The sequence below is a fragment of the Paramormyrops kingsleyae genome, chromosome 14 (assembly GCF_048594095.1).
Source record: "Paramormyrops kingsleyae isolate MSU_618 chromosome 14, PKINGS_0.4, whole genome shotgun sequence".
NCBI lineage: Eukaryota > Metazoa > Chordata > Actinopteri > Osteoglossiformes > Mormyridae > Paramormyrops > Paramormyrops kingsleyae.
The window spans coordinates 1,702,154-1,725,548 of NC_132810.1; the positions used below are offsets into that span (position 1 = coordinate 1,702,154).

Below are 23,395 nucleotides of genomic sequence, written 5' to 3' on the forward strand. Positions count from 1 at the left end.
GTAAAATAAAGTTTTGAGAAGTGGGAATAGCGTTTAATGGACAATCCAACTTAACAAAGCGCACGCAACTGCGACACAAAAAAAGCAATGGATGATTTTGAAGTCGCTAACCTGGACTGTCTTGCGAACTCGCAGCAACTTGATACATGAGGGGCTGCCATCGCAACAAAGTGTAACTCAGCTGATGCCAATGGGAGAAAAAATGTTAAAATTTTAAGCATTCGCCACTTGTGTATACTTGTTTTGAAGATATTTATATTGAACTGAAAATGCCTCAAAAACGCTTAAAACAAGATGTACAAACAAGGTGGAACAGTACGTTATATATGTTTGTAGTAGCGTAATTAAATATTTTTTGTCATACATTTTTTCCATCTGTATTTACTAGCTTAAAAAATTTAATATATAAAGTATAACAAAGTAAAAAGTGTTCTTTTATCGGAATCTGTATCAGTATTGGCAGTATCGGAATCGAATCGGAACTGAAAAAATGTAAATCGGCCCATCCCTAGTATTTTGTACTGAATTCGAAAAATGCCTACAGTATATTATAGGGCTGGATGACGTGTGATATTAATGTCATCATCGCATGCTGTACACATCCAATTCTTACATCGCTAGTCAACTAGATTAAGATCAAGCTTTTTCTTACCTTCAGTTTGGTACAGATATTATAGTGCAGGGAGTTTGTCTCGCTAAAATATTTTTACTCTGTCATAGGAACAAAAACAGCAAGTTTTGCTATTTTAATGATTATTCCTGTTCAGGATTATCCAATATATGTTTAAAAATCAGTTTAAAGTTTACCTCCGCTGCTTTTGCATGAGACAATCATAATCATTTTTATCCTCGATATTTAAGTCACTAGATGGGTTCGTGAAAAATATGCTGAACTCCTTTTTTTGTTTCATAAATACCCCAATATTTGTTACATCAATATCTCATTGCCATATTTGAAAAATGACGAATACTGTGCTCTCATAGCATATTATACAAAATACTTATTTCTTGTTATGCTATCCAGATTTTGTTGTATCCGTTCTTCCGAACAGATCGCAATTAAAGCTCGTGTCACTTCATTTGTCCATGCACCCATTATTATTAATGTTTTTTTTTTTTTTTTTTTTTACGTGACGTAATAGGTCAACCAGAAAAAGCCCAGTACTAACAAGCTGAAAGGAGCCATATCGCCACCTATTGTAGCAGAATCAAACATACTCCAGTCAATAAATCGATTCCCCTCCCATGCATGTATACTGCGGCAAGGACAGTAGTCCTATTAAATGGCATAGTTAAGCTATAACCGTGACTCGACTTAGCTGTGCATGTAAACGTGCTGTATGTTACAGATTCTGTATTTCAGTGTAATCCCTGGATTTCCTTCAGGTTCTGGGAAGTCTTTCACAATGATGGGCTCTGCAGACCAGCCAGGCCTGATCCCGCGCCTCTGCAGCTCGCTGTTTGAGCGCACGTTGCAGGAGCAGCGGGACGGCGAGAGCTTCACCATCGAAGTGTCCTACATGGAGATCTACAATGAGAAGGTCCGCGATCTACTGGATCCCAAAGGGTATGAACTTTGTGCTGGTAGGACAGACCTGTCATGATCAGAAGACAAATATCTCCAGGAATAAGTAAATCTATTTTAAGGCCTACAAATGTAGTGAATGTAATGACCTGGCTTAGTCTTCTGGTTTGGGTTTGCCTGTTTGTGGCTTGAACTATGAACTATCCATCCGTTATGTGCATGCTAATCGGTGTAGGAAAGATTTACAGAAGGTGTGCATGAGTTTTGTAACCAGACAATTAAATCTTAGACAAGAATATATTATGTATTAGTTTGTATTTGCCTAAATATAGCTTCTTTCATAGCTATGAATAATGGAAGGAATTAACCTAAATAATTGCATAGGGAATGTATGATGATGATGTTTAATGTGGGTGCTAACAGCTGAATTTAGGTGCATCCATCTTCTAACCATGCATCCTGGTCTGGGTCATGAGGGGACCTGGAGCTCATCCCAGGCAGCAGAAGGCACCAGGCCTGGGGTCCATCCTAGACAGGGTGCTTGTGCCTCACAGAGCACATACACACTCATTTGGAGACCACAGATAGCCTAACTGCATGGCTTTGGACCGTGGGAGGAAACACGGACCATACTGGCCGAACATGTAAACACCACACGCACGCGGCGGAGGTGGGATTTGAACCCACAAGCTAGGATATATTAACAATGCTGCTCTATGAGCTTTAAATGTTTGTTATGCAAACTGCTAAATACAGTGAGTGTTCCACTGCACATATATTAAAAGATTTTAGCACATTGTATGGTAAGTGGAAATAAAATATTGCAGAATTATTTATAATGCTTTGCTTCTGGAATCATAGGTCATAATAGGGGAATAGACAGCTGACTCCGCATTTGCTATACAATCTATCAAATTTTGTACTGTTTAGTATTTGGCCTGATGATAACGTTATCTCTAACCTTAATGTGTTTCCTGTGCTTAGTTTTCCTGCAAAGGTGATAAAAGGGGTACATTGCCATTTGTTTTCATTTAATTGTAGGGTACTATGGCAACAGTTTGCTCAGCAGGAAGGACTTAGGCCTCTTCCCCAACAAGATGGGTTTGATTTCTCTCCAAGCTGCGTCTGCAGAGTTTGCATGTTCTCTTTGAGTTCTTCTGAGTTTCCACTCCACTCTCCCATCACAGTCCAAAGCATGTAATATACGGTGTATAGGGTGTTTCCCTTCATAAGCTCCCGGCTCATTGCGATCCTGTGCCTGACAAGCGGTTATCAATGATGTACGGATGAACAGCTAGCTGTAAATATCGTCAGTGGCGTCTTAGCTACGGTAATATGGCAGCTACTTTTGTCACTGTTTAAAGATCTCTACATACACGCTGCTGGCAGTGGTCATAGACATCCTGATTGTGGCTTTTTGTGAAGTTGGTTTCCAAACTTCATGGACCGTCGAAGGTCAGTAATTTCTTGAGCACTTGAGGGCAAATTTCACAAATTAACCTTCCTTGTTTCCCGCTCTCTTGCCCCTTCGTAGAAGCCGACAGGCACTGAGGGTGAGAGAGCACAAGGTCCTGGGGCCGTACGTGGATGGCCTTTCCCGTCTGGCAGTGGCCTGCTTCAAGGTACCGTGGTCTGGTAACCGTGCTGAACTGCTGGCTTTATGCTCCTGCTTGCTGTTCGATCCAAAGTCATGCTGGAATGCTTTGGTGTGGGTTAGGGAGGGTTAGGGTTAGGGAGGGGTGGCATTTCTGTTAGTACACATGCTCAGGAACCAGCCTTTTCAATTACCCATGAATGTAATTCTAATTTCGCAAATGTTATTTTTCCTCAATCAGGTTCCTGTTTTTCATTGCAGACAAAACTATAGAACTGACTTCAGTGTAATTGATAGGCTTGAAATACTCCGTAAAAATATTGTCGGAACGAACTCGTTAATTATGATCATGAAGTAATTAACTTGTTGGTCATATAACATGCCCTATAATAGTATAATTGAATGGTATTGTAATTGAGTTAGCATTATTAGTAGTAGCAATAGTAGCAACATGGTATATTAAGAGTTGCATTGTTCTTGATTGTAATTACACAGCTAAATATCAAATTTGGACCAAGTTTCAGAGTTTCACCTGTTCCCCACTGGCCCACTCTCGTTTCCTCGCTGGTAGGACATCGAGTCGCTGATGTCAGAAGGGAACAAGTCGCGCACAGTGGCCGCCACCAACATGAACGAAGAGAGCAGCCGCTCGCATGCTGTCTTCATAATCATCCTCACTCACACGCTCAAGGACCTGCGCTCTGGGGTGAGCAACAAAATGGGCTAACAGACCAGTCCTCGGGGCACACTGGACAAATCCACATTTTTGTTTTATCCCAGTTCCCAGAACACCTGGCCCAAGCAGTCAGGAGCTTTAAACTGGGATAAAACAAAAATGTGGATCCATCCAGTGTGCCCCAAGGACTGTTTTGAGAAACACTGGCCTAACGTAAAATTGTTACATATCTGAAATGATAATAATAATGAATAATAATGTAACTAATACACTCATGGTAGAGACACTCAATGGGTGGCATTGCAGTGTTGCTTTCTTGAGAGTTTGATTCCAACCCCTAGGTCTGTGCATGTGCATGTGGAGTCCTTTCTGCAGGTTCTCAATTTTGCAAGGGCTTTTATTTCCCCATTTTTCTCCCCAGTTTCCCCAGTAGTCCATCAAACATACAGTTGAGTGAACTGGCATTTCTAAATTGCCCTGAGTACATGATTGTGTGCGTGACTGCGTGTTCGGTAGTAGATTTTAGTATATGATTGTGTGCGTGACTGCGTGTTCGGTAGTAGATTTTAGTATATGATTGTGTGCGTGACTGCGTGTTCGGTAGTAGATTTTAGTATATGATTGTGTGCGTGACTGCGTGTTCGGTAGTAGATTTCAGTATATGATTGTGTGCGTGACTGCGTGTTCGGTAGTAGATTTTAGTATATGATTGTCTGCGTGACTGCGTGTTCGGTAGTAGATTTCAGTATATGATTGTCTGCGTGACTGCGTGTTCGGTAGTAGATTTCAGTATATGATTGACTGCGTGTTCGGTAGTAGATTTCGGTATATGATTGTCTGCGTGACTGCGTGTTCGGTAGTAGATTTCGGTATATGATTGTCTGCGTGACTGCGTGTTCGGTAGTAGATTTCGGTATATGATTGTCTGCGTGACTGCGTGTTCGGTAGTAGATTTCGGTATATGATTGTCTGCGTGACTGCGTGTTCGGTAGTAGATTTCGGTATATGATTGTCTGCGTGACTGCGTGTTCGGTAGTAGATTTCGGTATATCATTGTCTGCGTGACTGCGTGTTCGGTAGTAGATTTCGGTATATGATTGTCTGCGTGACTGCGTGTTCGGTAGTAGATTTCGGTATATGATTGTCTGCGTGACTGCGTGTTCGGTAGTAGATTTCGGTATATGATTGTCTGCGTGACTGCGTGTTCGGCAGTAGATCTGCATCTCATCCGCAGTGTCCCCTTCCCTGTGTTCTGTGCTTCCTGCGATAAACTCTTCGCTTTTCATGTCAGCTCCTGGATAAGCATTTATGCAAAACAGGTGGGTGAATGGCTGCTTTAACATGCTTAACTGCAGCTCAATATTCACTGGCACTTGCTGATATATTATTATTTTTCTCATTTATTTATTTTTGTTGCCCTTTGACATTTGAGAAAATAAAGGTTTGAATCCATTTTCTGGACATTTTGTGTGAATATGTAGACCATGATGCAGCTGCCTGAAGAACAGCAAGGTTAATTAATAAGTTATATCTTCTCTCTTTCCGCTCAGGTGATTGGCCTCCTTTGTTTCTGTGTTCCATTTCCATCCTGCCCCATTGAGTCACCTGTTACCAAAACCCGTCTCGCTTAGCTCGACCTGGAGCTCATTCTTGTAAATAATTAAAGAGGCCGGGTTAATTTCTTGCGTGCGGCAAGGGCTTTTAAACCTCCTGAAAAGCGTCAGACAAGCTGTGATCATTTAAGCTGGAAAGCTGTGGAACTCGGCTTAAGTTTGGAAGGAAGTTTTTTTTTTTCTTTCCCCCTGTGACTGGAAGCCCTATCAGCTACGGCTTAATCCCGAAGGCTGTTCTTTCCTGCACGATTAGGGCTCAATGCCCTTAAGACTTAAATGCTGGGAAGACAAATGCATTCTTTGTTGGCACAAACCCTGCAAGGCCCTCGATCCTCGCTGTCATTTTCTCCCCATTTGGCTGCTTAACTCCCAGGGAGCATTTATCCGCATGTCTGTGTTTACAGCCTTTTATATGTAAATGAAAAGAAGCTCATAGTAAATCATGTCTGATCTATATCCAACTAAATCAGTCTGTATTACTTCAAATGCTCCATGTTTACCCCACCCCGTAAAATTTCAGCAATAAATCTGATCTTAGAAAACCAGCGTGGCTTGTTTGCCTAGGTTGGAGTCATTAAAATGGCTGCTGTTCTTGTTCTTTATTGGATCTATATCACTAAATTCATCTTAAACAATACATCTTCATACATATGCTGGATTTTTCCCCTCATGGGATGAATAATATTTGTTTTTGCGTTAATAGCACCAGGGTTTACATTTGCATTTACAAACCCTGGTGGTACAATCCTTCATGGTCCTCTCCTTCCTCCTCTTTGTTTCCTCTACAGACCAGTGGAGAGAAGGTGAGCAAGCTGAGCCTTGTGGATCTGGCTGGGAGCGAGAGAGCGGCCAAGACGGGTGCTGCCGGCGAGAGGCTGAAAGAGGGCAGCAACATAAACAAGTGAGCGCCGGACTGCTGTTGCGATTCTTTTGACTGTCCTGATTTTCACAAAGTTGAATCTTGAACATCATGTAGGTGCCCCCCACCGATTGGTGGGCATGTGGCCAATGAGAGTGCTTTGGGGTGGTTCCTGTCAATCATAGAATGCTTAACATATTTTTCCTAAAATCATGTTTGTGAGGCAAGCATCATTTTAATAGCTCCCAGAATTTTATAAATTGACATGCACGTTAACTTTTTCATGACTGGAGGCTTGGTGACTCCATTGATGCAGGTGGCTCATTTGAAGTTAGTTCACCGATATGTAGCTAGCTAGCTCCTAGATAAAAGCTCTCCAATGAGAGCCATCTCGAGGCAGGTTCATACTTCTACGCATGCGTACTGGAGAACGCGTCCGCGCAAACTTTTACGACATATTTGACATCGTCGTGTGTCTCCGCAGACGAATGTGCGCTGCACTTCAGATCGGTGCCGTGTGCCGGTGTGCGTGCAACTCTGGACACGCTGTGCACGATTGATTTCCTAGCATCCACTTTAAATACCAATGGATGCTTTTGACGAGCGTTGGGGTAGTTTACAAACTATACAGACTATTTGCAAGGTAATAAAAGTGTTACATACATGTAAATGCATGTGCGTGTGAGTGCAAACTTGTCTCAAATTGAAAATCTCATGCCACCCAGCTGACCAGAGAAGGAAAACTTACAGTATGAGCTGGCTCCGGGAATTTGTAGAACATAGAGAAACGGACACAGAGTTCGTACCACAGTGGCTGTGGTGCGTGTGCAGGGAATATCAGAATAATAATCGATATTATTATTATTAATATAAATACGACATGCTGTATGCATGTGCAAAGTATGCGGCTTGACCGGAGAAATATGAATGTTTCCGTTTCTGCATATGTGGTGTGGATGTGCGAGTTGTGCTTGTGCAGAGAAGTATGAACCAACCTTCAGGCGAACCTTCCAATCAGGGCCATGTCAGGCAAGCCTGAAACTTGTTGTTTTTTACTGCTTCTTATAAGTGTCATGAAAACATTTCTAAAAAATTTTGTGCAGTCTTGTGATCTAAGTTAATAATAATGTTGCAAGTAATTGCTTGCTTTTTAGTTTGTCTCTGGTATTCCACTGTTTTCATTATTCTGGTATCAAATTTTAACCCTGGTCAATAAAGTGATTGCGTTTAACTCAGACATGAATTAAGTTTTGCAGAATGATTGTGACTTGGTACTTGTGTGGAGAAAGGACAAAAGAAGACATTAACACAAGTGCTGTTTAGTAGCTGGCATGGAAATAAGACAGCAAATCCTGATTATTGTGCTGTATGCAGATTAATAAGAGTGCAATGTGTATTGGGAAAATAAAATTTTGAGGTCATAAACGTCTAATTTGTTTTAGGCCTGGACGATATGGGAAAAATTTATATCACGATATATTTCTTAATTTTGGTCGATACGATATAATTCCGATATCGATATGGGTAATATTAAAAAGCCTCAGGAAAAAACTGCCGAGGACACGCACAATGGTTGTCTGCAAACTGAATTTGCAAAGTCTATAATACCTCCAGGCTCCTCCTATTAAAATTATATAATTTTTTTTTAAAATAAAAACAGTACAAAAAAAAAAGGTTCACTTTTTTTTTGTATTTAGCCTTTACAAACAAGAAATGTGAAATAAACTATCAAATAAATAAAACTCTCAGACTCAGCTTATTAACAATAATATATTTCCATTTAAACTAGAACAGGCTGATTATTCATATACAGTCGAACCCGGTTATGTCGCCGGCCTAGGGGGTTGCCAAAAAGCGTCGAGATAACCGATGATCGAGATAACCGAAAACCAATATGGCAGCAATATATTAGCATGTGCTTGAAATGTATTTATGTGCGTTAATAACTGAGAATGTACATGCACGGGTTTTTGGCATTGCCGCGATTTGTTTTACGCGATCGGCATGCTATAAATATGTACATACATCGGGGCCGGTTCTAGACATGCATATATGAGGGGGCAGACAGAAATGTGAAGGGGGCACATGGTGGCGACAAAGGCGGGAAAGGGGTGGGGTGGTGCTCTGGATAACTGTTTTTGTCATGTAATTGGATTGCACTTTGTCAGGCCTCTGCCCTAAGACCTGTCCAACTTGGGTGTCCCACCTGAAGGCTAAGCTTCTGCTGGTGTAGCTCTTAGGGTCACTGAGGCACGCAAAGCCCCTGACCACAGTAAGGTGGCAATCCCACAGGGGGAAAACTGAAAAGTAAAACAAAAAATAAAATAAAATATTCCTCATCAGATTAAAAACAAGACATTTACCTTAATTGGATGGCCTATATCAAACATATTTGAACCCAACAAAACACTTTTCACTATTGCCAATATTACCAAAACTAAAAAGGGTAGGCTAAGTTATGAAAAAGAAAAAATCAATTCACCGAGTCTTGAAATATAAAACTGAAAAATAGGATCGGTCAGGGTTCATTTCACTACATGTTGTACTTGTTATAACTATGTATGTGACGAATAAAGAATCTTGAAATCACAACGAACAAGTCGCTCAATGAGAATGAATGACGTAACCGACTGGCTAAGCTGCTTCTAGCGCCAAGGTGGTTCAAATGGTACGATCCACACTAGGGGTGTCTAAAATCGTTTTACATAAAATTTTCCTACAAGGTGAGGTTCTTTCTTAACATTTTTCTTGTTGTTTTTTTTTTTTTTAATACCCCCCCCCCCCCAAAACTGCTATTTTTGTCTATTTGGGGGGGGTCTTGATCGGGGGGTACTGGGGGGTACAGTACCCCCCGATCAAGACCCCCCCCAAACAGACAAAAATAATTCGAACCATGATCTCACTAATCACTATGATTTTGACGAGAGAGATTGCTGTTTCCTCCAAACCTTCCGCAATCACGCAGCTCATTTCGCTTTGCCCTGCCTACTGAGAAACTGGCTCATTTGCATACTAACAGTGATTGGATGTTTAGCTGGGGGGAGGGTGAGTGGGGGATCTGCCGAGTGCTGCGTGAGCCCGCGCACAAACAGAACGCGGAGGGAAAGAGCGAACAAGAAGTGAAACTTATCATCTCGTTTGTGCCTTTTTCAGTGGATTTTTCAGCTACTGTAGTAAATCTTGTCCATATTCAGTTTGTGGGTAATTATTATTTTCTTCCTCAACTTCTAAAAGTTTGATTTAAGGGGGCAGGACGTTTGCTTAAGGGGGCGTTGCCCCAGCGTAGAGCCGGCCCCGACATACATGTTGGCTAACAAAAGGCATACCACCAACTAACAGCAGAGATTTACCAGTAAACAATAAAAACCACCGTCGTTTCTTGATACAAACCTTTAATTATATTCTCCAACATTGAAAACACAAAGATCGCTCACAAAATCACAAAAAACCTGCGGGGTGTACTGTAGTTCGTTTTCACAAAAAGCTAACCAGTGTCAAAATTAAATTCACGAGTCATTTCCCTCTGACGCAGCTCTGAAAAGTATCATACACGTGGTTACTATGGTTTCTTTACAAAGTCTAAAATGCTTTGTTGCTTTTGCTTTTAACAGTCTGCTTAAACAAATGCTTCAATATTATTTATGCTGTCTAAAAAAGTTTTACCTGGATCACGTTTCACAGCTGCGTTGTTCAGCAAATTACCATGCAAATGCGATTTGAATACGCGCTGTTTAGCACTTGTGATACATGTAAATGTATATCGAAATATCGGAAATGTGTTTAAAAATCGTATCACCGTTATCGAAAAAAAATATATCGCGATATATATTGATATCGAATTATTGTCCAGCCCTAATTTGTTTTAGTCAAAGGTTAGAAGAAAATAGCAGAATTTTCTGCTGGACCTGTGATCAGGTGGCAGTTAGAATTCTGTGGTCGGAAGAATAATCACATCACCAATGATCCTTTGAGAATGACCCTTAACCCCCTAAAAAAATGCTCTTGGAGCACCAGCTGAGCCTTTGTTCTGATTCTGGACTTGCAGAGGTGGATAGTTGAGGTCCAGAAAGTAAAAATCCAGACCAAGATCATGTTTCAACCAAGCAGTTGAGTATAAAATCACAGGCTGTTTTTGAAACTGCAAACTATACTTATATTTACTGATGTACACCAAAAAAGTAGTATGTCGTATGCAATACGTGAAAAATATTAAATTTGCAATATCCAGATGTCATAGTGAATTAGAAAATTTCCCGCAGTGCAGCAGAACGTGACAGCGTCGTTTAGGCTGTTTAGTTTGTGGGAAAATTGCTGGACCTGAGAACACCAGGAACGGCTCAGCCTCAGAATATGAATAATTTGAAACTTTTATTCCTTTTTTCTTTTTTTATTTTTATTTCCAGTTTTAAATGGGAGGGCGAAGAACAACAAACAAGTCGGACTATTTGGACCATACAAGTTAGCAATTCTGCATGTATCAGCTAACCAGCTAATGTTAGCTGCTAACATTTCCCTATTACATTTCCCATAGGAAAGGCACAGGCTATTTAGCTGTCAGCTATGCACACAGGACATGGGTGTTGGGATTTAACACCAAATACTGCCCTCTAATCGCTGACTGCAAGACGATGACCTAAATGTTACTGTCTTTTTGATTAATGTATCTAGGTCTAATTATAATGTATAGCCTACTTTCAATTTATAATGTATTTATTAAAGTATTGCATTCTTTCATAGTTTGTCTATTCATAGTTGTTTGCCCTGATGGCCTTTGTAATTCTATTCAGTCATGTAAATGACTGCACATCTCAATTTACCTGTTCTTTCAATACGCGTGGGGTTTAATAGGTGTGACGCCTTAGGTAAGCTAACTGTTTAGTTATTTAAATGATTGTATTTGTAATAAGCTTTTTTGGCAGAATTTGATCATTTTCCTGGGCACACCTGACGAGTTATTGCAGTATACCAGTTGAAAAACTGTTTTAAACGATGCCTTGTCTGTGAGTTGTTATGGATTTAAGAGGTCGCAGGGAACAAGACGTACCTAAAAACGTGGCATTCCACAAAACTCATACGAAAAAGTTAGCATACTGAATGCTTCACTGAGTTACAGTATGCAGTATACAGTATATACTGTTTACAGTACGCAATACGTGGTTGAAACAAAATCTGGATTTTTACTTTCTGGACCTAAAGTATCCTTCTCTGCAGGCTTCGCTCACACCTGTATACGTGTGATTATGTCTCCAAGTAGAGCAAGATGGGATACGTGAAAACTAAAAGATTGCAATGTACATGTGCTTGTACAAATAACATGTTTCATTTCAAAATTGTGTAATTTCATTAAATAATGTTTATGCATATAATAGAAAAAAGTCAGTGACAGTCTCCGTATTTATTTCTTTGGATGGCACTGCTATTCTGCTTTTTCCTCAAACCGCTTCTCTGAGAATGTTCTGGAGTCTCCCCTGCCTGCCGCTCAGTCCATCAAGCTGCGGGTGTGATTCCCAATCCGGTCCTCGGGGACCTACAGTCGGTCCATATTTTTGCTCCCTCCCAGCTCCCTGACTGTATGTGGGTCCCCATGGACCGGACTGGAAAACACTGCTCTATCCCATTGCATGACAGCGCTTTGGCCTGACTGTGATTACTGCTTCTCTCCCACCTGCACAGGTCACTCACTACGCTCGGCCTGGTCATCTCTGCGCTGGCAGACCATGGCGCAGGCAAGAACAAGAGCAAGTTTGTGCCCTACAGAGACTCTGTGCTCACCTGGCTGCTCAAGGTGATTGACTCTGACACATGCTTTGCAAGTTGGGTGTTATTTTCATTCAGAATTATCAGCCAGTTATGTTTCATTATTTGATCTGCCCGGCAGAATGGTGGCTTAGTCGTTGGCACTAAGCCTCAGCGCTTTAGGGTTAGGGATGGAGTTCCTGCCTGTGTGGGCGTGTATGAGGTATTAACATGTTGTCTTCGTGCTGTTGACTTTTCTCTTGCAGTTCAAAGATATGTAGTTCAGATTAGGGGTTCCCAGCCCCCGATCCACGGAATGCTGGAGGGCGTAGTCGCCACCCGTTCCATACTTTACGGGATCATTTCATACTGAAAAAGAATAAGTTGTGATTTATGGAAAAAACGTGATTTGTTCTGTATTTCCATACATATTTCGTACCCGAATAACTCTGCAAAAGTTTGGGTACCCATAGTTTAGATGAACTAGTGTCTGAATGTATCTGAATGTATATGTCCCATGCGATGGACTGGCATCCTGTCTAAAGTGTTCCCGGTCTTGTAGCCGTTTCCTGATATAGGCTCTAGGTTCACCGTGACCCTGTACTAGATAAATAGTATGGAATTAGGATGGAAATCTTCTGTCTTTCTCTTTCAGGACAGCCTTGGTGGAAACAGCCGGACAGCAATGGTAGCCACCATTAGCCCAGCGGCTGACAATTACGACGAGACCTTGTCCACTCTACGCTATGCTGATCGGGCGAAAAACATAGTCAACCATGCCGTTGTCAATGAAGACCCCAATGCCAAGATTATACGAGAGCTCCGTGTGGAGGTGGAGAAGCTGCGGGTGCAGCTCACTCAGGCTGAGGTAGGCGATTTGAATCTCTGGGCAAGACATTTAAAACGTTCTTTGTAGAGAACAAAAACAGGTAAAGTTTTATGTTCAATGTCCCATGCATAATCTCAAATACAATTGCTGCTTCCATGCAAGCATGCAGAAATTAGCCTGTCAAAAAATAGAACAAGTCTTCTATTGTAGCTTTCATGGAGCATAATAATTATTTAAGAATGGCCCTTGCTGACATGGTGAAGCTCAGATTTGGCCCTTCGCAGAAGATAAATGCCCCGGCCTGCTGTATTTAATATCTAAATTATCATCTTCAGTAAACTAAATTGTAAATCAGTGGAACATCTTCAGCCCTCGTCGTCTCAGCCCTCATTTTTTATTTCTCTCCTTTTTCTCTTTGTTGATTTCAGTCCCTGAAGGCTCCTGAGCTCAAAGACAGGCTGGAGGAATCTGAGAAGCTGATCCAGGAGATGACGGTGACGTGGGAGGAGAAACTGAGGAAGACTGAAGAGATAGCACAGGTAGTCACTGTCTCACTCACCTACTTTATTCTGTGAGCCTGTTCTTCATTAGCCGTTTGGAATTAACTATATTTTTGCAATAGAATGTCCTCTGATTAAGTCGTCTTAATAGAGAAAGAGATCGTTAGAGACATCTACTTTTTCCATGCCTTTGTTGAAATTATCCCAGCATTTACTGTCTATTGGCAAACAATAATTTCGCCTCATAATCGAAAGCTGGCGCTTATTTCAGCAGCAATGACTCAAACCAGACATTTTCTATAGCATTTGATCAGTCCTGCTGATTTGGCTTGGAGGTATTTAGCCTATTCTTTTTTAGAAAGCTGCATTGACTCATTGGTCTTTTTGGCTGTCTTATCTCAAGACTTTCCTTTAGGTCATACCATGACGTTTGAATTAAGGTCTGGACTCGGCCATTCCAGAGCACAGAATTCCGTCGGATTCAGCCATTCCGTTGATTTACTTCTGTGTTTAGTTTCAGTTTAAGGAGAGATCCCCTGACATTCCTGTATAATTTACTGGTACAATTTGGAATTTAGTGTGTTTTTAGCTTATTTAGTGTCAGTTTGTGGAATTTAGTCTCTGCTGGTAGTAAAATAGCTGCAACATTTAACAGGTTGGTTGGAGACTGTTGGTCACTTGCAGTGTACATTTTTTTTTTACTTTTCTTCCTTTGCCTTTTAGCATAAACATCTTGTTGAAGAAATTAATCTATTTTTATGAAAATAATAATTATTACTATAATTTTGTGTGAACAGCTACTCCTAAAAAGAGTCACGGTTTGAATGATGAAGCCATGTTTCCGACACGATTCTGCAAACTTTAGTGTCAAAGCACAGATTATAAACACTAAGGTTATTGCACCCCCCCCCCCCCCCTCCACGGGGGTGGGTCCGTTTATTGTCCTGTTATGGAATGTAAAATGTGACTCAAATCATTATTATACTTTACTTCAGAGGACATCGCTCCAAGTATGAAGAATTTTAGATGTTAGCTTTCTCATTAAAATGACGAGGTCATACAGATGGACTTTGCTCAAATTTAGACGCATGGTTTTATATATCTGAGTGATGAGTGACCACCAGTCTTGCCAATATGTGTTGATTATGAGCTACTGAAAAGATGCTGTAAAGATGCTTGTGTGGTGAAGGTTGGTTGCATTTTGGCTTTTTAGGAGCGACAGAAGCAGCTGGAGAGTCTTGGTATCTCCTTGCAGTCTTCTGGCATCAGGGTTGGAGAGGACAAGTGCTTCTTGGTTAACCTCAATGCTGACCCTGCCCTCAATGAGCTGCTGGTTTATTACTTAAAGGTACAGTACCTATATACAGGGTATCATGTTGTTGATTGTGTGATGTGCTTTCTACTGTGAAACCCAAAAACGCTTGAAAATGTGTATATAGATATGTAACAAATCTTAACATCTGCAAAATTGTAAAAAAGAATGTCATTGGACAAACATTGAATAGTCATGTGCATTCTTAAAGGAATATACTTCTGCACTTGGCAAATAAAATACCTCCTTGTTCTTTTATTGGGAAATGAATGTAACCCCCCCCCCCCCCCCCCCCCCTTTATTGTTACTACCATACATGGTTGCAGGAACACACCCTAATAGGCGCAGCCAACACTCAGGACATCCAGCTGTGTGGAATGGGTATCCAGGCAGAACACTGCATCATGGACATCACAGCCGATGGCGGTGTGATCCTCACCCCATACCCGAAGTCCCGGTAGGGCTGCATGTAGATCCACACACTATGAGTTACATTTCAGCAACTTGAGTGAACCTTTATAATGATCTCTGTACTGGGCCTCTCTGCTGACATCTGTCTCCAGTACGTGCGTGAATGGCTCCCCAGTGACAAGCCCACTCCAGCTTCACCATGGAGATCGCATCCTCTGGGGGAACAACCATTTTTTCAGGTCAGCATCTGTCTGGGAGGGGTTAGGGAGCAGGTCCCTGTGGCTGTGTGTCACGGAAGATTAATTTGAAAGATTTTATAGGAATATGGGGATAAATGTCTATTTCCTCCGCAGGATCAACTTGCCTAAGCGACGGGCGCGTGGTGAAGTTGAAGATGAGGAAGGTGACGGCAGTGTCATGAAGAACAGCAACAGTGGCGAGCCACTGGATGGCGACGGGGACACTGGAAGTGAAGTGTCCAGTGAAGTCAGCTTCAGTTATGAGTTCGCTCAAACGGAAGTGATGATGAAGGCCTTGAGCAGCAATGGTGAGTAAGAGCAGATGTCAGGAGGAAGTCGGGGTGGGGGGGCTGGGGGGGATGGGGGTAGGGATGTGGTAATGGCATTTAAACCTGCAGCCGTTTTGTATTTGTGTTAGATATACACTACATTTGAATTTACCTTAAGGGGATGGCAACCCAGACATTACATTCATTTCTTTAGCATGTATTTTATTTACATTTTTTTTGGCAAAACCCGGTCTGTACTGGGCACCGCTTTACATTAACTTCCCCTTCACAATGCATTCATTAAACATTCATTGCACTTTCGTAATGCATTCATAGAACGTTCAGTGCACTTTCGTAATGCATTCATAGAACGTTCAGTGCACTTTCGTAATGCATTCATAGAACGTTCAGTGCACTTTCGTAATGCATTCATAGAACGTTCAGTGCACTTTCGTAATGCATTCATAGAACGTTCCTCCTCCACACCAGGTATGATACTTTTGAAAGTGCCAAAAATATTGTACTTCAAGGTGTTGATTTTCCACTGGTGTAAAAACTGGTATTGGTGCGGAATGACACCACAACTGGGCTATTTTGTACTGAATTTGAAAAATGGTTGTAGTACATTTTAGGGCTGGACGATGTATGATATTAATGCCAACATTGCATGTTATGCACATGCAATTCTCACATCACTAGTCAGCTAGATTAAGATCAGGCTTTTTCATACCCTCATAAGGACATTATAGCGCAGGCAGTCTGTTTCGCTTAATCATTTAATCTTAGGTGACTTTGCAGTTTTACTTATTGTTCCTTTTACAGATGATCTAATGTATGTTTTAAAATCAGTTTAAAGTTTACGTCCACTGCTTTTGCAAAGTGCTGCATGTGTTCTCTCAGACAATCATAATCATTTTCATCCTTGCTGTTTAAATCATTCCTAGACGGGTTTGTGAGAAATTAATGAATTCCTTTTGGTTTTATAAATACCCCAATATATTTTTTACAGCAAAATCACATTGCTGGGACAGCATGCTATATGCAATATCTGTGCTGTCCTAGTATATTAAACCAAATACTTCTTAAATTTCCTGTCATGCCATTCTGATCTTTTTGTTGTACTATAAATATTAATTATACTATTTTAATGTTTATCATATAATGTTTGTTATTAATGTATATTAAAGTTAAGGTATGTTAGAAAGTTAAGGTATACTTATATGCTGCTTCTGAATGTTCACTGAAGGCATTATGACTGTATTATGAAGGGGCAGTTAATGTAAAGCGTCATCCTGCATTCTGGTTTTCGTAATAAATCGGGTGATTTCCCCGCCATTTTTGGCTGTGTTGGTTATTTCTCATGCATCGATAGCTCATGAAAAGGTCAGAGAGGACTCCAGGTACAGTAACAGATAATTGCTAAATGTTATCTGAGAGTTTAAGATTAGTTTTATGTCATACTACCACTAACCTCAAAACAGCAGAAAAAGTACTAATTAATATCTGAGGAAGCAATGGACTATTGTGTACTGTCATACTGTAATTAATAAGAGGAATAAGATATGAAATGATTGGGTTTTGGTGGAATTGTTGCCTGTTTGTGTAGAGCCTGGCTTTAGTGTGACCAGCTTCCTGTCTTGAACGGCACCACTTCCTGTGAACCCTGCAGACCCCATGCAAGCCGTGCTGCAGGGCCTGGAGCGACAGCACGAGGAGGAGAAACGCTCCGCCCTGGAACGGCAGCGGCAGATGTACGAGCAGGAGCTGCAGCAGCTGCGCAGGCGCCTGACGCCCGACAAGCAGTCGCTGCTGAGCCCGCAGTGGTCGCAGCAGCACTACCGCAGCATGGAGAGGCTGAGCCTGGGTGGGGCTTCCTCTGCGTCATCCAGTGCACAGCAGCGCCTGCGCCAGTGGGGCGAGGAGAGGTCAGAGGTCGTGCTGGGCGCCACTGACGGACAGGGCAGCATACTGACGTGACGTGGGTGACGTTGACCCTGTGATTTGTGCCCAAACCCCTCCAGAGAGGCGGTGTTGACACGCAGCCTGAGGAAGTTGCGGGAGCAGATCGTGAAGGCCAACCTGCTAGTGCAGGAGGCCGGCTTCATCGCCGAGGAACTGGACAAGAAGACCGAGTACCGCGTCACTTTGCAGATCCCGGCAGCCAACCTCAACGCCAACCGCAAGGTCTGTTCCTGCTCCTCCAGCTCCCACGCAGCATGGAGCAAGCCTGTCTGACAGTCCAATCAATATGTGTCTGATCTTCTTCATCCCAAAACATATTGAACTTTACTTAGTACCTGTAATGTTTTCTGACATTTCTCTGTTTCTCCATGATACTGTCTGACATGCAGTTTGGATACACCTGCTTTTAATGCATTTGTCTCTCTTAGGTATGTTATTCACAATACAGGAAAAGGCCTAGAAGCAATTAAGTACATATCAAATATTGCAACAACATCTTCAATATCTCAAAATTTTCACAATTTTTACATTCCTCTAAATAGCCCCCCTTAGCTTCGATGACAGCGTTGCAGGCTCTCTTTCAGACAGCTTACAGATGTAGCCACCTGGAATGCTTCTCCAACAGTCCTGAAGGAGTTTCCACAAGTTCTAAGCACAAGTTGGCTACCTTGCTCTTACTCTTCAATCTGACTCATCCCAAAGTAGCTCTATAGGGTTTAGGTTGGGGGATTGTGGGGGATTGTGGGGGGGGGGCAGGTCATCTGTCACAGCACTCCATCTCTTTGCTTATTCACAAGATACTTACTACATAACCACAAGGTGTCATTAGGGTCATTATCTTCTTGAAAACAAAATGATGTTCACTAGATGTGTCCAGGCTTTTAACTGGTACGAACTGTGTGAGTGTGTGTGTGTGTGTGTGTGTGTGTGTGTGTGTGTGTGAATATAATTTAAACAATAGTCCACCGCATATCTGGTGGTGATACGTTCCATGGATAAGATAGATAAATAAATATAACAATTTAAAACTTGTTATGGATGGGTCAAGCTTACATAATCTGAATAAAATCCTGAGTTAAGCTTGTATGTCGTGTGTGTGGCAGGTGTGTGTGTGTGGCAGGTGTGTGTGTGTGGCACCCCTGCCTTTGGCACACATTTGTATCCTTTATTTACATATATTTCCAGCTTTACTTACCACAGTCCATCCAATTTCCCCGCCCCCTTTTCCTCTGGCAGCGTGACGCGGTCTTGAGCGAGCCAGCGGTCCAGGTGCGACGGAAGGGCAAGGGAAAGCAGATCTGGACCCTGGAGAAGGTGGAGAACCGTCTGGTGGACATGCGGGAGCTGTACCAGGAATGGAAGGACTTGGATGAGGACAATCCTGTCAGTTCTGTTTTTTTGAGTATATTAAATTGATTTCTGGTCTGTTTATGACCCTTAAAGAGAACGAAAACTCTCCTAACTACAGTGAAGTTGGCATTCTTGGGATGAGAATTCAGAAGCTATCTGGTGATTTTATTTAATTTCTGTCATAGGCTTGTATAGGCTTTCAAATTAATAACATTTTGAAATAAGATTATCAACTTGTAATAAGCTGTCATCTACTTTAATTTAATCCCCCCATTATGGCTGAGATGATCTGTGCTATTACTTGATCTCTTGCTCTCTTCTTTCCCGTTCTGCCTACAGGTGATGCGTTCTTACTTCAAACGAGCGGACCCTTTCTTCGATGAACAGGAGAATCACAGCTTGATTGGTGTAGCCAATGTCTTCCTCTCCTGCCTCTTCTATGATGTCAAACTGCAATACGCTGTGCCCATTATCAACCAGAAAGGGGAGGTAGGGACAGACAGAATGTTGGACTTGTGTGTGAAATGTGTTAGAACTGTTGGATAAAATCCTTTGGGCTCTATAATACATTTTTTTTATTCAGGTTTAAAAATTAGTATTTTACCTATTTTTACAAATTGATCTTTGGTTCCTGGGTCTTTTCCCTAAAAGCTGCCCATTTTGTTCTTGTTGCTGGGCTCACAATATATATATTTATGTCAGTTAAGATGGTGTTCTTCGTAGTCTGTGAAATGTGACCATATTGTAGAATTACACATGTATCCTCTGTTCCCTGAGGTAATCTCACATCCGCGTTAATAGAACGTAATTTTGGAAGTATAAATTCAGTGCGATTAATTTTATACAGTGTAGCTAATAGGAGAGGAACCCCTGGCCAAATTTAACAGGCAGTAAACCACACAGCAGACTGGGTGATGCTAATGAAAATGCTAAGGCTGGTTAGGTAGCCTTGTTTGTCACCTTCCATGGGCTCGCCAGCAAAAGCAGAAATTAGCCCATTAAGTCAAAGGCATGTGTTCAGCAAGAATATCGGACTTAATTTTTAAATAAAATGACATCATACAAATAATAACTGCTAATTTTGCAAGTTTGTTATTCACGTGTCACAAAAATGCCAACTTATTGGCACAACCCCTTTTTATCTGTGGAAAAAAATCTGTATTTGCATTGGTATGAATGTGGCATGTATGACTTCTGGCTTCTGGTAGGCTGTATTGTAAAAGGGGAGTGGCACCTTTAAGCGAAGACCATGGTGACTGACATTTTGGATACAGTTTTGGGCAATGATGGTGCAAAAAGTGAGGGAATATGTGGAGGATATTTCAGTTTTTATGTATTCATAGAAGTTTTCTTTGTTCCGTGTCAGCCCATAGAAGAGTAACTTTAAAGAGGGTCATGGAGCTCTGCTGCTTTTGTAAAGAGTGCCTGTTAAAAATAAATGAATTAATTTTGTGCAGGTTGTTTACCATGTGCATAATATGGTCCTTATGACTGGCGAGTGCTTAGGATCTGCCCCTTTAATTCTGCGTGTGCTTCAGTACAACCTTCAGTCTAGACGCCCCTAGCTGATAGTGTTCACAATATTCGTAACGTGGGTTGAGTGTGGCTGAATCTCATTTCACTGGCATGCTATTAAGGAATTGCGTTTCTATAATTTCCAGTTCAGTTTTAGAATATACATGTTCATTATGTGAGAGAAATTGAGTCCTAAAAGGTTCTTTCACAAGTAACACTTAAGTAGATCCACTTCTCAGAAGCATAAAATGTAACCAGTTGAAGCTCTATAAAGTTACAGTTATATAGAAGAGTTAGTTATTTACGGACTCTAGACTGTAAAATGAGTTTGAAGTTAGACTGAGTAAAATGTTTGGCATTCAAGCTATTTATTTTGCTAGAAAAATACTTAACTTTCATAATTTATCATCTTAATTTATCCATCTATCACTCTTCCATGATTGCTTTGCCAGTACAGAATTACAGTGAACCTGGAACTCATCTAGGTTATATATAATATATAGTTGTACGCTTAATTTATACTTGTTTATAAAGTCACAGCTGTTAGGAGAGAATAATTCCTGTGGATGTTCAAATTGAGCAACGATTGCAGTTGATTAAATGAAGCTGTGAATTGAGAAGATATGATTTTGCAGAGTGCAAATGCTTTTGCAGAGATATGACTTTGCACAATGTAAATGAGTTTCCTTTGTGTAATAGTCTTATTCTCTTTAGCTGTCTAGTACCACTGTGTGTACAGGTTTGGTAGTGGAGGACTGATTTCGATTAGCTAGGTAATATCTTGACTAGTAGCGGCTTGTTTCTTGCATACTTTACAGTGATTTTTTGCTCTGTGTGTGTTGTGGCATTGGAGTGACAAGCTGATCACTTGCCTTGTCAGGTGGCAGGGCGCCTCCATGTGGAAGTTTTGCGCGTCAGCGGCAGCTTCCAGGATGATGGCGAGGACTATGTGGAGAACCCTGAGGGGGAGATGCTGGAGCGCAAGCTAGTCTGCATGGTGAGTGCTATTTGGGGGGGGGGGGGCATTCCTTTGCAGCAAAAGTTCATGTGTTTTGGTGTAGGTTTACATAGATGAAATCTGTTGTCCAGGCTTATTCCCGTTTATGGAATTGTGAAAACCAAGGTAATCTGGGTTAGGAACATTGGCAGATTAATTGAAGAGACTGGCTGACTGGACTGTTAAGCCATGCCTGAGTTTGTGTGCTGCAGTGGTCTGATCGCCCTGTCTGTTTGCCCCTATGACAGATAAAGATCTTGCAGGCTACGGGGCTGCCCTGGCACCTCTCCAACTTTGTCTTCTGCCAGTACTCCTTCTGGGACCACTCCGAGCCTATTGTTGTGGGGCCAGAGATGGACCCCTGCTCGTCCCCCAGCATCAAGGACCCCCACTTCATGGTGGTGTTTGACAGCTGCAAGGTGTGTAGTCATAGACGGACTGGCAGGAAGTCAGCTGACAGGCTTAAGCGGCGCTAATTTGTGCCAGATGTGCGATCTGTAATGCTTTCTCTTCAAGCCGTGTGGAGTCCAGAAAGAAAGACTGATATGGTGTGTTTATCTGTACGCAAACTTGACCTTTGTTGTGCTCTCGCGTACTTGTATGACGTCATCTTCCATTGCCGAAGTACAGTTCCAATACTGAAGGACAGTGATAATCCCCAGATGGTGTCCTTGCCCTGCCCCAAATACCAAGTATGCATCGGTTACATCCTCGCCCACAAGAACTATCTCATTATTCATTGCGTCCCGAGTTCGATCTTGGGAGGCAAGTTAGCAAGACCTCTCTTGCCAACAGCGCAAGTACATTCTTTGCGTTCTTGGTATTGATAAACACCCTTGCGTATTTGTCTGTGTGCATCAATACCTGATTCATTTGTCAGTTCTCAGTCCTGTGTTCCTCTGCCTGCGGCGGCTGGCTTCCTGCAGGAACTGTCTGTGTCGGTAACTGAGGACTTCATTGAGTACCTGACAGAAGGCGCGGTGGCTATTGAGGTCTATGGACACAAGAAGAATGACCCGTGCAGGAACGCGGCTCTTTGGGACCTTGGCGTCATCCAGGCCAAGACCCGCACGCTGAGGGACAGGTATGCCCTCACAGGAAGCGCTGGACGCACTCTATCTACAAATGCATGGAGGATATTGTGCCATGTGAAAGTTAATGGTACTTTTTTAGTTTTATTTATTTTCAGTATTCTGCCAAGGTAATCAGTGTAAAGTGATCTTATACAGCAGCAGCTAGTTGTTTTGTGAAACTCCAACTGCAGTTCACCCTGTTGCCCCGTATAAGTGATTCTGGACCATTACGAGTCAGATTGTGTTTGCAGGTGGAGCGAAGTGACCCGGAGGCTGGAGATGTGGGTGCAGCTGCTGGAGCTGAATGAAAACGGCGAGTACATCCCGGTAGAGGTGGTGGCCGCCCCGGATGTGTGCACCGGCGGCATCTTCCAGCTCAAACAGGTCGGCGCGCGGGTCGACACGCTTGCCCGCCCCCCGAGGGCTCTCTCTGGGAAGCTCGCAGCATGACACCCCCCCTCTCCTCCCCCACAGGGCCAGTCCCGGCGCATCCAGGTGGAGATCGTCTCTGTGCAGGATTCGGGCACCATGCCCCTGGTGGTGGAGACGATCCAGGCCGTGTCCGTGGGCTGTGTGGAGATTCGCCAGGCTCACACCTCCAAGGTGTGGGGGGGCATGTCTTTGGGGAGTTATTTACCCTGTCAGATATTTCTCTGCTATAATATATTCAGTATGAAAACCTGGACACAATTTTTCATTTGCTTTTGCCAGTACAAAAGGATTGTGCTTTTCTTTAAACCTGACATGAGATTTTCTTTCCATTGAAGGGTGACGGTGATGACATGGACAGCTATCAGGTATAGGAAGTTTATATGATGAATTATTGTCATGACCGCTGAATAGCAGTCTTCTTTATAAATTTTAGCTTTTGTCTTTTTGTTTTTAATTTTTGTGAAATGAATTGTTCTCATGATGGATTTATCAGTGCTTAAAGG

At 42.1% G+C, this 23,395-nt stretch overlaps 1 protein-coding gene across 3 annotated transcripts in view; it reads left to right on the forward strand.

Moving 5' to 3' along the window:
* Positions 1 to 23,395, forward strand: part of LOC111850898 (kinesin-like protein KIF13B) — a 47,318-nt gene that overhangs the window by 11,407 nt on the left and 12,516 nt on the right. For all 3 annotated transcript variants that reach the window (XR_011982535.1, XM_072699040.1, XM_072699041.1), the window contains exons 6-26: positions 1,387 to 1,567; positions 3,060 to 3,147; positions 3,691 to 3,825; positions 6,197 to 6,309; positions 11,941 to 12,052; positions 12,659 to 12,871; positions 13,261 to 13,371; positions 14,546 to 14,680; positions 14,971 to 15,101; positions 15,208 to 15,294; positions 15,409 to 15,602; positions 17,233 to 17,488; positions 17,585 to 17,747; positions 18,762 to 18,908; positions 19,215 to 19,364; positions 21,271 to 21,387; positions 21,636 to 21,806; positions 22,314 to 22,471; positions 22,712 to 22,844; positions 22,935 to 23,063; positions 23,228 to 23,257. Coding sequence is in view for 2 of the 3 variants with exons in the window: in XM_072699040.1 (XP_072555141.1) it covers positions 1,387 to 1,567; positions 3,060 to 3,147; positions 3,691 to 3,825; positions 6,197 to 6,309; positions 11,941 to 12,052; positions 12,659 to 12,871; positions 13,261 to 13,371; positions 14,546 to 14,680; positions 14,971 to 15,101; positions 15,208 to 15,294; positions 15,409 to 15,602; positions 17,233 to 17,488; positions 17,585 to 17,747; positions 18,762 to 18,908; positions 19,215 to 19,364; positions 21,271 to 21,387; positions 21,636 to 21,806; positions 22,314 to 22,471; positions 22,712 to 22,844; positions 22,935 to 23,063; positions 23,228 to 23,257 (2,954 nt within the window). In the remaining variant the exon portion in view is untranslated. The remainder of the gene's footprint in view (positions 1 to 1,386; positions 1,568 to 3,059; positions 3,148 to 3,690; positions 3,826 to 6,196; positions 6,310 to 11,940; positions 12,053 to 12,658; positions 12,872 to 13,260; positions 13,372 to 14,545; positions 14,681 to 14,970; positions 15,102 to 15,207; positions 15,295 to 15,408; positions 15,603 to 17,232; positions 17,489 to 17,584; positions 17,748 to 18,761; positions 18,909 to 19,214; positions 19,365 to 21,270; positions 21,388 to 21,635; positions 21,807 to 22,313; positions 22,472 to 22,711; positions 22,845 to 22,934; positions 23,064 to 23,227; positions 23,258 to 23,395) is intronic.